A 13,758-nucleotide genomic window follows, 5' to 3' on the forward strand; every position below is an offset into this window, starting at 1 on the left:
TTGGAGGCATGTGTTCTCATAATAGTGTTAATTTCTGTCTAAGGTAGTTGCTGTATACGAGGCCTCCAAAGCTGTTAGAATCATGAATGGGTCTGGAGAGCTGGAGGGGCTGAGGAGGTCAGGAGGTGTTTGCTTCTCAGTCAGAGGCAGGACTAGACTCCTTTCTGTTCAGGTCTCTCCTTCTCCTATGGGCTTCACAGAATGGTGTTTATATAAGCATATCATGTACCCCTGTCCTTCACACATGACATCTCTTCCTATGAAACCATTTTCTTAAAGAGAGATCCTCTGCTTGCTTAAAAACAAAAACAAAAACAAAAATTCAAGAAAATCGTACAAATTCAAAAGGTACCAAAGGGAGAAGTAAAAAGTGGAAATAGTTCTTCCTCCAACCCGTCTCCTAGGCACCCTCTAGAGACACAATCTGCATTTATCAGATTCTCCTCTCATTGGAGATAATCATGTGTGTGTGTGAGAGAGAAAGAGAGAGAGAGAAAGGGAAAGGTACACACTGTTGAGCATCTTGGGTTTTGCACATAATAGTATTTTGGAAGTCATTCTAGACCTATGCACACAGAACTGCCTTTTTTTTTTTTTAAACAACTGCATAGTATTTAATGATATGGGTGTGCCACAACATGTTTAACTTGTCTCCCATTGATGGACATTTATTTGTAGTAGGCAAACTATTAGATATATTGGCCCAAGATACATCATTGTAGATACATCATTTTCTGATCTGTGAGAGTATATCTGAGGACCAGAGGACTAGATGTGCTGAGCGGAATCATAGCGTATGTACACATTGTACCAGGGAAGACCCCCTATTGGTCACATAAAAGGATTTCCCCATCCCTTACTAACACACAGTGTTACCAAATCAGAATGTCTTCTCTTTGCAAGATAGGTTAAAAATGCTATTTCCACATAGTTTAAGTTTGCATTCCTTATGAATGAAGTTGAGGATATTTTCCTATCTTTAAGTCATTATATTCCTTTTTCTGTTCATTTGTCTGTATCTTGAGGCCCTTATTTATTTATTTGATGATCTTTCTCTTATTGATTGGTAGTACTTCTGCATTGTTGGAGAAAATAGAAGAGCCCTTTGTGTATGATGATGGTTTACCACTATTTCTCCCTCAGTTTGTTGACTTTTGAGTTTGCTTAAATCTTTTCTCCATGTTGAAAATGTTTAGGTTTTCATGGTCTGAACTTTTCTTTTATGGCTTCGTAGATCTATGTCATACTTGAAAAGTTCTTTCCTCTTCTAGGTAATAAGTGTCTCCCAGGTTTTAGTATTTTTATTATTTCATTTTTTTTAAGTTGAAGTCATTGATCTAGTCAGAATTTAGTGTATAAGGTTGAGGTAGGGGGGCACCTGGGTGGCTCAGTGGGTTAAGGCCTCTGCCTTCAGCTCAGGTCATGATCCCAGGGTCCTGGGATCGAGCCCCACATCAGGCTCTCTGCTCAGCAGGGAGCCTGCTTCCTCCTCTTTCTCTGCCTGCCTCTCTGCCTACTTATGATCTCTGTCTGTCAAATAAATAAATAAAATCTTTAAAAAAAAAAAAAAAGGTTGAGGTAGGGATCCAGTGTGATTTTTTTTTCCCCACTTGCTTTTCCAGTTATCATCATTTATTAAATAATCCCTATGATTTGAAATGCTCCCTACATTTCCTACATGCCCCTAAGTAGCAAACTCTCTCCCTTAATGTTTTAAGTATATAATTATGTAAAAATTAGAGTTTATAAGACTTTTTAAGAGCACATTGGCTTAAAGTGAGAGATTTGGCAAAAACAATGTTGATACAACTCCCAAGTATAGTCCCTGGTCTAGGACTTTGCCTTACAGGTCCTCTACTTTCAGTACCCTCCTATTGTGCGTTTTCGCCCCATGTTTTATTTTATTTATTTATTTTTTTAAAAGATTTTATTTATCTATTTGACAGGGAGAGGGCGAAATCAAAGTAGGCAGAGAGGCAGGCGGGGTGGGGGTGGGAAGCAGGCTCCCCGCTAAGCAGAGAGCCCAAAGCGGGGCCCGATCCCAGGACCCTGAGATCATGACCTGAGCCGAAGGCAGAGGCTTAACCCACTGAGCCACCCAGGTGCCCCACGCCCCATGTTTTCTAAGTGTGTAGCAAGCATATACCCAAGTCCCCAGCTCTTAAAAGGCCTATCTACATGGCAGTGGGTGGGACATAATGGAAAAGACAGCCATTTGACAGGCAGGTCAGTTTGGTTCTGACTGCTAACCAGAAATGAAGGGAGAAGACGTCGAGCGGTTTTATCACTGACATAAAATGAAAAGCCCTGCCGCATAAAATTAGCTGGATCCAGGGAGAGAGAGCAAGCTGGCAAGAACATAAGCTGAGGGACATTGACTATATGTGGTATCTACCTTGGCATGTAGTCTACTATTTTGAGATTTCACCACATTTTTTTTTTAAGATTTTATTTATTTATTTGACAGAGATCACAAGTAGGCAGAGCAGCAGGTGAGGTGGGGGGGTGGGGAGCAGGCTCTCTGCTGAGCAGAGAGCCCAATGTGGGGCTCGATCCCAGGACCCTGAGATCATGACCTGAGCCGAAGGCAGAGGCTTAACCCACTGAGCCACCCAGACGCCCCATTCAGCATTTTTTAAAAGAAAATGAGAGGACATCACTTTTCACATTTATTCTCCCACTCAGGAGGAATTAGGAAGATGTCACAATTTCTCCTTCTGACGAAACACAATGTCTACACATACAGGCATAGGACTTAAAGACAAGAGGTCTGCCAACGTCATAAAATAAAATGTAAAGTCAAACTGATGTATGAGGCACTGCTGTTTTTGCGCTTAGGGACTTTATTTGCCCTTGAAATCTATGAATGGGAGCTTTGGGTACATTTAGATTTTATTTGGGTTAACATCGAAATAGGCCTTCCCCTAACTTCAACTAAAAAAGGAGAGAACCCAGCATTGTTTAAGTAGCCAGAGAAAACAGCCTGGGATTTAAAACGTGTCAGGATCCATCAGGAACGGTTTACCATTGCATTTATTTATTTATTCATTTACTCAGCAAGTGATAATTGAGTCAGCGAACAAAACAGACAAAAATCGCTGCCCTCCTGGAGCTTACGTATTTTCAGGGGGTTGTGGGGGGGAAAATAGAGTCAGTGAGCAAACACTAGTAAGTGATCTTGTCTGCCGCGACAAAGGACAGAGCAGTCAGGTGTGTCTGAGTGCAGGAAGTGGGGCTGTAATCTGCATAGGGTCCTGGCCAGCTGTTGGAGAAGGTGACACCATGAGCTAATGCTTGCAGGAGGAGAGGTGATTGCTCCTTACCACGATCCTGCAGGAATCATTTTGGGCTCAAGATGGGAACATAAAGGAATGCTAAAGAGCTGAAAAACCGTCACCATTTTTTTCTATAAGTAAGAGTCTTAGGCTTTTCTCTGTGCCTCATAAATCACAGTTGATGAGAGTGTCCTTATTTCAAAGCTAAAATACTGTGCTAGAGAGAAAATTTTTAGTTTTTTAAATTAAGTTTTGTCCCGTTCTGCTAACAGGGATGAATGGTGAAGGCTAGAAAGTTCTGCCTGTCTTATCGCGTTTGTTTCTAACTGGCTCCAGGAATCGGCGTGCGTGAAAGTGGTGGCTGCCGTGAGCATGTGGGATGTGTGCATGGAGAAGGGACACAGAGACTTGGAGCAGTTTGAGAAGGTACATCGCTACATCAGTGACCAGCTCTTCACAAATTTCGTAAGTGACTCTTCCTTCAACCCTCTTTCGTAGGGTGGCCTTCTTCCCAGGGTTCTCGAGCACCCCCTCTGTGGAAAAGTTAATTCCACAGAAACATGCCGTGTGCCTCAGGAATACCAGTCATCCTCTGGCTCCATCCATATCGGGGTTTTATATTCAGAACGATGGCTTTTAATTAGTTAAAAGGACAGGATGGGCCTCTGGTATTCAAAGAGATTTTTTTAATAGCTTGTGATCAGTCTGGTTTGAGGAGACAGAGGCAAACTGGGAAATTTCATCTTGTATCACTGTTGATAACTCTGAAGAAAGAAGACAACTGTAGGAGCGCTACATTCCTTTCCTGTAGAAAGGAATATTTAGTAGTTTCAAAGTTAACCAGCAGATCTTTGAAATGACAGGTGCTTCCTTATAAAGATGGAACTGAAGGCCAAATTGCTCCAGCAATTCTAAATATAGATGTGGGATTGTTTGATGGTGAGGAGAAAGAGATGAGTGGGGTTCGAAGGTTTCTTGGAAATTTCTGGATGGCTTCAGGCTGAAGAAAGCATTCGTTCACATTTGAGGAACTTACAGGTGTTCTTACAACAGTAGCATCTTACTAAAAGTAACATACTAAGTCCCTATTTATGTTCTTTACGTGACAATATCCTGCCCCTCGATGTCTGTCCTTCTAGAACAAATTAAAGAGAAAAATCTTTTGAAAAGTAGAAGCAGGTGTTAACAAGTAGTTATGATTAGAAAAGGTATGGTGGGCGTATGAAGGCTTCTCTGCCTCAGACTTCTGCAATAAGTACCTCTTGGGTTAAATTCAAGCTGTGTAGACCTGTGTACTAAGAGTGGTACCGGCAGACGGCCCATTATCCACAGTGGCGCTAAGGTGGGCTCAGCACATTTTGCAGACTCTGGTGAGTGCATATGATTAGTGAAGGTTATACATTGAGAAGTTTTTATAAAATGTGTGAGTCTGTCTGGTGTTGGGTAAGTAGAACACATTGGACCTGCGTGGGTTTCCACTGTGCGTGAGGAGCAAAGCAGGCGCTGCAGGATATCACAGATCAGCCCGACGGGTGTTTCAGGGAAGGACACATATCCACGGTGACAGGTGGTCCCTGGACTTACTGTGCGGATGGAGCCTCAGTAAATACAAACCCGGATAAATACAAAGTAAATACAAAGTAAATACAATTTACAGAGTAAATACAAACGTTGTCTGCCCGAACCTGATGGTGGGTTAAAACCAGAAATACGGGATCCGGAAGGACTGAGCCCTGTGGTTGTCTTGTCCCCACAGAAGGAGAGGACAGAGCGGCTGGTCATCTCTCCCCTCAATCAGCTGCTGAGTATGTTCACGGGGCCGCACAAGCTGGTGCAGAAGCGCTTCGACAAGCTGCTGGACTTCTACAACTGCACCGAGCGGGCGGAGAAGCTGAAGGACAAGAAGACCCTGGAGGAGCTGCAGTCGGCCCGGAACAACTACGAGGCCCTGAACGCGCAGCTCCTGGACGAGCTGCCCAAGTTCCACCAGTACGCGCGGGGGCTGCTCACCAACTGCGTCCACGGCTACGCCCAGGCCCACTGCGACTTCGTGCGCCGGGCGCTGGAGCAGCTCCAGCCGCTGCTGTCGGTGCGTGCACCGCCCACCCTCCCGTCCGTGTCCCGCCCCCAACCCCTGGCTAGGGAGAGGGGTCATAGGCTCTCGTGGTGTCCTGGGAGTGCGCATGTGGGGTGCCTGAGAAAGTCTTCCCGCTGGAGAAATTAAAGAGGGCCCTGGGTCAGGCCCGTCCCACCTGGAATTTTCCTGCCCTTGCCTGTCCCTGGGGCTTCGAAGCGGCTCTTTCCACCTTGCAGAGCCAAGGAGCCATGGAGAGCCACTGGCCGGGCCTGCTGGCGGGGCCGCGGGACCCACACCCCCAAGCTGGTCCCGTCTCTCCCCCCGCTCGCCTGCTTGGCGCCTGCTGAGGGGGAGCTGAGCCGGAGCCGTGGTCAGGCCTGGGTCCTCCATCTGTGGTGTCTCTCTCTTTCTCTCTGCCCCGCCCGCCAACTCCAGTTACTTAAAGTCGCCGGCAGAGAGGGCAACCTGATCGCCATCTTCCACGAAGAGCACAGCAGGGTCCTGCAGCAGCTCCAGGTTTTCACCTTCTTCCCGGAGTCACTTCCTGCCGCCAGGAAGCCCTTTGAGAGGAAGACCATGGACCGCCAGTCGGCGCGGAAGCCGCTCCTGGGCCTGGTGAGTTGGGGGGGGGGGGGGGGGTTCGGGCCCAGCTTGGTCGGTGACGCCCCACGGTGTCCCGGAGCAGGCCACTTAGCCCCGTTCTCAGCTCACGGACGCGGGTATCACACTGACATCAACGAGTTGTTATGAGGTTCAGACGGGCTCATATGCGTAAAGCACTTAGAAATGGCCTGGCACGGAGCGAGCACGGCACAGGGAGGCTGTCTTCATTGTTACTGCTGATGCACCCAGCTGCGGCCACAGAGGAGCGCTTTCACAGGAGTTTAAGTTAATCTTACCATAATGGAGGATAAAGGTCATGGAGTTCTCGCATCTGTGTGGGCTCCTGCAGGCAGTGTCCCTGAGCATCAGGGCAGGTAAGGCTAGTGACCACCAGTAACTTTTTCACACTCGATATGTCCGTCAGAACAGCTTCCGAAAAGCGTTCTCAGATCTAGTCTATCCAGTGAATGGAGTTTGCAAAGGACTAATGTTAATACTTTGATCAGTTAATTAAGGAAACTGATTTAAGGATATGTTAATTCTGCCAGGCTTCCCCGTGATTGATCATGTACTGGAAAAGGTACCGGGGTGGCTCATTCCGTTTGGCGTCTGCCTTTTGCTCAGGTCATGATCCTGGGGTCCTGGGATCAGGCCCTGCATCAGGCTCCCCACTGAGCGGGAGGTCTGCTACTCCCTCTCCCTCTGTCTGCTGCTCTCCCAGCTTGTGTGCTCTGTCAAATAAATAAAAATAAAATCTTAAAAAAAAAAGTAATTATCTGTTACATGACCAAATTGTTCATGGCTGACTGCTTTTCTACCCGGAGTAACATTCTTTTAGAACTCATTTCCAAAGTAGGATGAGATACACCAGATTATATGGGGCCATAATCGGAAAGATTATTGATCTCTGTTGACAACACATTGCTCCATATAATCTCATAGGCATTAATTTATATTACCTTAAAAGGGAGAATCAAATTTATTATTATTTTTATTTTTTTCTAATTTTTACAAATCATAATTGTTTTTATAGATGGGGAAGTCAAGATAAGGAAAGTCTCAGTTGTTTATTTTTTTTAATTTTTTTTATAGATTTTATTTATTTGACAGAGATCACAAGTAGGCAGAGAGGCAAGGCAGAGAGAGAGGAGGTAGCAGGTTCCCTGCTGAGCAGAGAGCCCGATGTGGGGCTCGATCCCAGGACACTGGGATTATGACCTGAGCTGAAGGCAGAGGCTTTAATCCACTGAGCCACCCAGGCGCCCCCGGGAAAGTCTCATTTGTTCAAATTCATATAGCAAAACAGAAGATCTTATAATATTATTTATATAGTTTGACTCTTCTGGTGGCACTTCTTTTTAAACTTTTATTTTTAAGTAATCTCTACACCATGTAGGGCTTGAACTCACAACCCCAAGATCGAGAGTTGCACATTCTACCGGCTGAGCCAGCCAGGCACCCCATGTGACACTTAAATCGCATTTTTTGGTCACAAGATAAACAGATGTGACACTAAGATGGGACATTAAATTTTCTTAATAGCTACCAAGGCATACAACATGAGCCAAGATCATGATTTTTACCCAGCCGCATGGACTGTCCCAGGCTCAAAAACATCCGATGGGAGTAGCGAGGGGCAGGCTGTCATTGCCATTTCTGAGACTCAGACTGTGAGCTGAGATTAGGTGTGGCCACTGGTCTGGTGGCCAGGGAGGACTTTTGTCCACTGCATCTCTTGTGTTGCCTTCCAGCCAAGTTACATGCTACAGTCGGAAGAACTCCGGGCCTCCCTTCTGGCAAGGTACCCCCCTGAGAAACTCTTCCAAGCAGAACGGAACTTCAATGCCGCTCAAGACTTGGATGTCTCACTTCTGGAAGGGGACCTGGTGGGCGTGATCAAAAAAAAGGACCCCATGGGCAGTCAGAACCGCTGGCTGATTGACAACGGAGGTAGGAATATTAGACCTCAGATTACTCTAACTCTAAATGAGGAGAAAGTTATTTCTGGCTGTACCCAAATCTTGTCTAGGCCAAAAAAGAAAAAAAAAAAAAAAAAGAGAGAGAGAGAGTCTTTGATTAAAGGGGAAAAATAACCTTACTAGTTCTGTCCATCTTGGGAGAGTGCAGTGCCCAAGTCATTACCAAAACAAAACCTGTCTTTGGTTTTGGTTTTGTTTTCACAAATTCCAGAAGGGGCTCCATTTCTTATCTTTGCAGGCTCTTGCCAAGCTTCAGAGCTCTTCCAGGCCATGCTTACCGGCACCCGAGCCCTTTCAACCTGTTCCAAGTGAACCACAAAATAAGCTGCCCTCTTCCAAGCTCTGGAAATGGGTTTTGAGAGTGTGTGAATTTAGAACTTGTAGGAAAGGGTTTTTTGTTTGCTTTACGGGTTTTACCTCATGACTAGGGAATAGCTTTAAAAATAGCTTACAGCTTTTTTCTAGCAGGGGTGGTGGCAGGGGCTAGGGGGTTTGTTGGGTACAGAATTTAAAGAAAAGTAAAAAAAATAATCCATGTCATTTCTCCACTATTCCAAAAATCCAAAAAGCTCTAAAAAACAAAGGGCTTTTTTCCCAGGACTCACTTGCCAAAACCTTCCCTGATCTGAACTTATTTGGTAGCAAAACCCAGCAAAGTGTTGTGAAGCTGTTTATAATTGTTACTCCTCTCTTTTGATGTGAATAGTCATACATTATAGAAACATCAGTGGGTTTAATTTTGAGGCGGTGACCCAGACCCCGCTGGGGATGTCATGCCATAAACCATATACGGACCTGATTCCTTTTCCCAAATTCAAAAAGGCTGAATCCCAAAACCCATCTGGCTCTTGGCATTTTAAATAAGGACTGTGGGTCTATACAATAAACTTCTCTGTTCACACCACTGGAATGGAAAATTGTGACATTCTCAGTTTGAAAGTATTTTGTGGATCTCCTCCCCTGCCCATCCTTCCTGCTTACCCAAAAGGATGGAGATTGGCAGTGGGAAAGGAAGGCAAGGATGGAGGGTGATGGGCCGGGGAAGCCACTGATGGGTTCACAGAAGGGTTCCCAGTAACCATCCAGGCTGTTCAAGAAGGTGTTCCACCCCTGGGGCTTTTATCTACGCCATCCCGGTGAGTGGTGGCAGGAAGCCCACAGTATTAGGATCGGCAGTTAGACCCTCTACCCCTCACCATCTGCCCAAGGGAAACCACTCCCTCCGCCCCCGTTACAGCAGATGTAACAAAAACACATTGAAGAAGAAGAGGGAGATGGCTGTTGGTCGCATGCTCTGGGTGCTTCCCTTGACAGATCCTTCTTTCTTACTTAGTATTATAAAAAATGTACCTGTGGATCAAGGATTTCAGTCTTATATGTTGCAAAGTTTGAGCTGCGGGCCCCTCTGTCATTATCTTAGGACATTTATTAAAGTGATCACGTGCTGTGCCCGTGTTGCGTCCACACAAACCCCCATAGACCGCCTCTTGCCTTAGCCTGTTCTCACAATATGTCCACCACGTTCGCAGACCACACGTGGAGATTCAAGTGCCCTGGATGGAAAAAGGGCCGGCGGCCATCTCCGAGCGGCTCAGTCACTAGGAGGATGGTTTTTAAAATCCCTTTTTCCATACTCCATGTATCTGAGCACATCCTTAGTTAAATCTCTCCTATCCTTTGTTTCCATGATGTAGATACCCTGTTGAGTTTCTTCATCTGCTCATTCTCAAGCACATGGCCACTTGTATCACTGTCCCCTTAAATGTGCACAAGGACTCCCACCACTCACCTTTCAAGCAGTGGTAGTAAGTTTGCCCTGGCAGGTAGCCACAGGGTTGTGTCTCCTGGGATTGACTGTCCCACCTTTTTTGTCCCTAAGCATCTTATTTTGTGTCTCTCACTATTGCCCTCGCTTTTCAACCGTAGTTTTTTCTTCGTTGACTCTGCCCACCACCCCTTCCATTAAAAGCACTTCCTTTTGACTCTTCCTCCCTGTAGTCACCAAAGGCTTTGTGTACAGCTCCTTCCTGAAGCCCTACAACGCGCGCCGCAGCCACTCGGACGCCTCGGTGGGCAGCCACTCGTCCACCGAGTCGGAGCTGGGCAGCTCCTCCCCCAGGTTCCCGCGGCAGAACAGCAGCAGCACCCTGACCTTCAATCCCAGCAGCATGGCCGTGTCCTTCACCTCGGGGTCTTGCCAGAAGCAGCCTCAAGATGCCACTTCATTAAAGGAACTGGACCAAGAAGCTCTCAGTGCGTCCTTAAATTTGGGTTGTTCAGAGAGCAGTCCCTCCAGATGCCCCACAGACCCAGACCCCAGCTCCCAGCCCAGGTCATGGGACCTCCTGGAGGCCGCCAAAGACATTCACCCGCCCGCCCCCGCCCTCAGGAGCTGCAGGAACTCCAGGCATCCCGAAACGGTCGGTTACTCCCTACCAGGACGAAATGGGCAGGGAAAAGACCTCATGAGAGGGTGTACGAGAACATCCCAGTCTCTGGAAGACAAAAACGAAGAGCCAGAAAGCAGGGAGGCAGAAGGCAACCAGGCAAGTGCTCCCTGGTCGCTGTGTGGCAGACGTGGCGGGAGTGTTGGGGGGTAGGTGGAGGAGCGGGGGAGTCCGGGGCACACCCAGGGCCTGGGTGGTGGTCTGGGCTGAGCTCACTGACAAGTCTTATAAAGCACACACGGAAACTCGCTCTAGGAGTGAGCACCTCCACGCCTTCAGGTTGGCTGACACTTCCCGGGCTATTTCTGGGCCCCTTCTGCTGTGTCATTGGGCATTTACAAGGTGTTACAACGAAAACCTTTTCCACTCTGCCAGCTCATAATCCCTCATTGTATAAAGTCTGCCATTTATCCCATCTATTGGTTTTTTATTCAAATAGCTCTGTGTTTTCCCCCTGGAATTTAGAAATAATATTCTCAGTTTTTTCTATTCTTTTTATAATGGCCTATTTTTGTCTTTATGAATTTGAATAAGCTTTCGTATCTTGAACATATTAAACCTACCTATTTTAAGGTCACTTTCACCTTCGTGGCTGGGGAACCCCTGGTTCACCCACTTGTTGCCTTTTCTCCCTCTTGCATCAGGGATTTTCCATGTGTGTCTTAGACCATCTGTCTGTGAGCTCATCTCCAGCAGGGTTGCCTTTGAGAGACTCAGACGTGTCCTGGGTTGTAGAGGTATTTGCCTCTGCCAAGCTCCGGGTTCCAAAAGACCAGTTTTCAACACAAGCTTCTCAGCTCAGTCTTTCTATGTCACATTCCTCCGAAATACAGATGGGCTTAGGGAATTGCCTGTTCCTCGAGTGATTCTGCTACTGCCCACTGCCCAGGACAGACATCCAAGTTTTGGGCCTGTCAGTGGACACTTTTCCTAGACATGTGGAAGGAGGAGATGGCCCCCCCTTTTTTAAAATTCTGATTTTATTTAAAAAGCTCACTTCTCGCTTCATCGACTCCTCCAAGTCCTAAGAGTATGTTTTCATCCTTGTGCCTCCCTGGGCTTCGTGGCTTCCCCTCCCGATCACTGAGCACCGCCTATCAGCCATATTGGCTGAAATTTCCTTCTTCCACTTTTTAAGGCTACTCTGAAAGAGTAGAAGGATATAAATTTTGATTTTCTTTGAATCTGCCCTGTTCATTATGGTAGCTACCAGGTCTATGTAGCTATTTAAATTTAAGTTAGTTAAAATTAAATAAAATTTAAAATTAAGTGCCTCAGTCTTACTGGCCGTACTTCAAGTGCTTGATAGCCACATGTGGCTAGAGGCTGCCATATTGGATAGCACAGGTATAGAACATTCCTATCACCGCAGAAGTCCTGCTGGACAGTATTGCTCCAATCAATATCCCGTTTCCCAACTCACTTTCTCTCCCTCTCATAGGTCTATTTTGCTGTGTATACCTTCAAGGCACGGAATCCAAATGAGCTGAGTGTGTCAGCCAATCAGAGACTCAAGATCCTGGAGTTTAAAGATGTTATGGGAAATACAGAGTGGTGGTTAGCCGAAGTTAATGGGAAGAAGGGCTATGTCCCATCCAATTATATCCGCAAAGCTGAATATACCTGAACTTATTCTCCTTCTCACTCAACCTTGCTGCCTTCACTTCCTTCTGCTGAAGGGTCCTGGTGGCCCCGAGAGAGGGCACCTGCTCCTGGGACACCGGCCCCATCCGTACTGTTTAACTACGGCATGGTGCAGGACACAAGATGAGTCTTGTTTCCCGCCATTGGGTTGTCAACTTTGATGCTCACTAGACTTTCTAGAATTTGAAATGGACCCCAGGGCTTGTGAATTACTCCGTGACCATGAGAAGAAAGGCATGTCTCGGGTCAGCCTTTGGAAGTGAGAAATTTCCCGTGGGAAGACCAGTATCAGATATATGCTGGAAACACACTCCAGCCTGAGAAGATGTGAGTGTGGGTTGTACCATACTGAGTTTGGGGTGGTCCCATGCTCCGTGAACAAATGACCAGATACTGACTTGGATGAAGAGAATTCTCTGGGAGCCCTTATAGACTGCGCCTCTGCACGTGGCAAGAAGTTTGTTGAGATTGTACCAAATCCAGTATTTCAACGCTTCCGTATTTAGTACACATTCATACATACACCCCCACCCCTAATTTCCAAAAGTCCCTCAAATACTACCATCTGTAACCTTATTTGTTTCAAGTACTGCATTCCCAGATTGGCTCGGCAACATTCAGTTGTGTTCTCTTTTTTAAAAGCATTTAGGGTCTTCATTTCCCTTCATCCTTTCTGTGACTGGGTCTCTTCCCTTTGAGATGTACAACCGTCTACCCCTTTCTGACAGTCACCTGCACCTTATCAAGTCCATGTGTGATGTCTCCTGGCCCTTCACCCAGAACCCAATAACAGATAGCTTTTCCTAGGAGAACAAGGTGAGAGCTTCAGCCACCCCGTGGAAAGAGCTCGCCCTACGGTGAGCTGAACCTGTTTGGCCTGGCGGAAGCCTGGATGCCTTTCTCCTTCATCCACACTACTGTCCACAGATGCAGAAATCCTAAGGCTCATGTGTTGTATGAATGAGAAGTGGTCCCAGAGGTAGCTTATCCAAGACTTGGAAATAAGCATTTTCTGTTTCACCATTAACCTTCACGCTTCAGAGACCATAGTCTAAGCCAGACAGATTCTAAAGTGCCTGATCATCCCTCCATCTGGCCTCAGGAAGATCTCTGCTAATCCTTACACAAAGAATCTCTCCCTGACTATTCTATTTAAGCAGGGCTCTTATTCTTAAGGTTTGCCCCAGATATGAGGCCTACCTTGGAATAGAAAACTATGACTTTTGTCTCAAGAAAGGGAATTAAGAACACCTGACAGCCCCCCTGCTCCTTCAAGTGCACTTTTGGCCTTAAAAATCCTGATGAACTGGGAGGCACCCATGGGTCCCTTAGCCTTGTGTGTCTGCAGGTCGGTCAGAAGGCAGCAATGCGAGTCTCTTGTGAATAGTGTTTATATTTAGAGATGTTTATATTTAAGTAGTTATTTTATAAATAAAAGCATTTCTATGGGCCGTGAGTGTGTTTTCTTGATTTCCGTCCATGTGTTTAGCCTGAACCTTGTCGGATTTCTGAAGGTACCTTTTTGACAATTCAAAACGATGGTGAGATTCCAGACAATAAGAGAGGCTAACTGAAGAAATTCCAGTCAAAAATCCATTTTGTCAAATATAATTTCAACAGAATTCCCATACTCTCAAAAGATGCCCATGTTGCAGGTGATCGCCTCTTTAATTAAGCTGTTTTGTACTATAAAATGCTAGTGGAACAGAACTGAAGGCTTGAAACTGGAGACC

At 46.2% G+C, this 13,758-nt stretch overlaps 1 protein-coding gene across 3 annotated transcripts in view; it reads left to right on the forward strand.

Moving 5' to 3' along the window:
- Window positions 1-13,476, forward strand: part of DNMBP (dynamin binding protein) — a 110,850-nt gene extending 97,374 nt beyond the window's left edge. For all 3 annotated transcript variants that reach the window (XM_080822362.1, XM_080822364.1, XM_080822363.1), the window contains 6 exons: window positions 3,612-3,740; window positions 5,032-5,364; window positions 5,788-5,967; window positions 7,707-7,905; window positions 9,933-10,480; window positions 11,823-13,476. In XM_080822362.1, the coding sequence (XP_080678488.1) occupies window positions 3,612-3,740; window positions 5,032-5,364; window positions 5,788-5,967; window positions 7,707-7,905; window positions 9,933-10,480; window positions 11,823-12,008 (1,575 nt within the window). In that variant the 3' untranslated portion in view covers window positions 12,009-13,476. The remainder of the gene's footprint in view (window positions 1-3,611; window positions 3,741-5,031; window positions 5,365-5,787; window positions 5,968-7,706; window positions 7,906-9,932; window positions 10,481-11,822) is intronic.
- Window positions 13,477-13,758: the final 282 nt, after the last annotated feature.

The sequence above is a fragment of the Martes martes genome (assembly GCF_963455335.1).
Source record: "Martes martes genome assembly, chromosome: 14".
NCBI classification, from domain to species: domain Eukaryota; kingdom Metazoa; phylum Chordata; class Mammalia; order Carnivora; family Mustelidae; genus Martes; species Martes martes.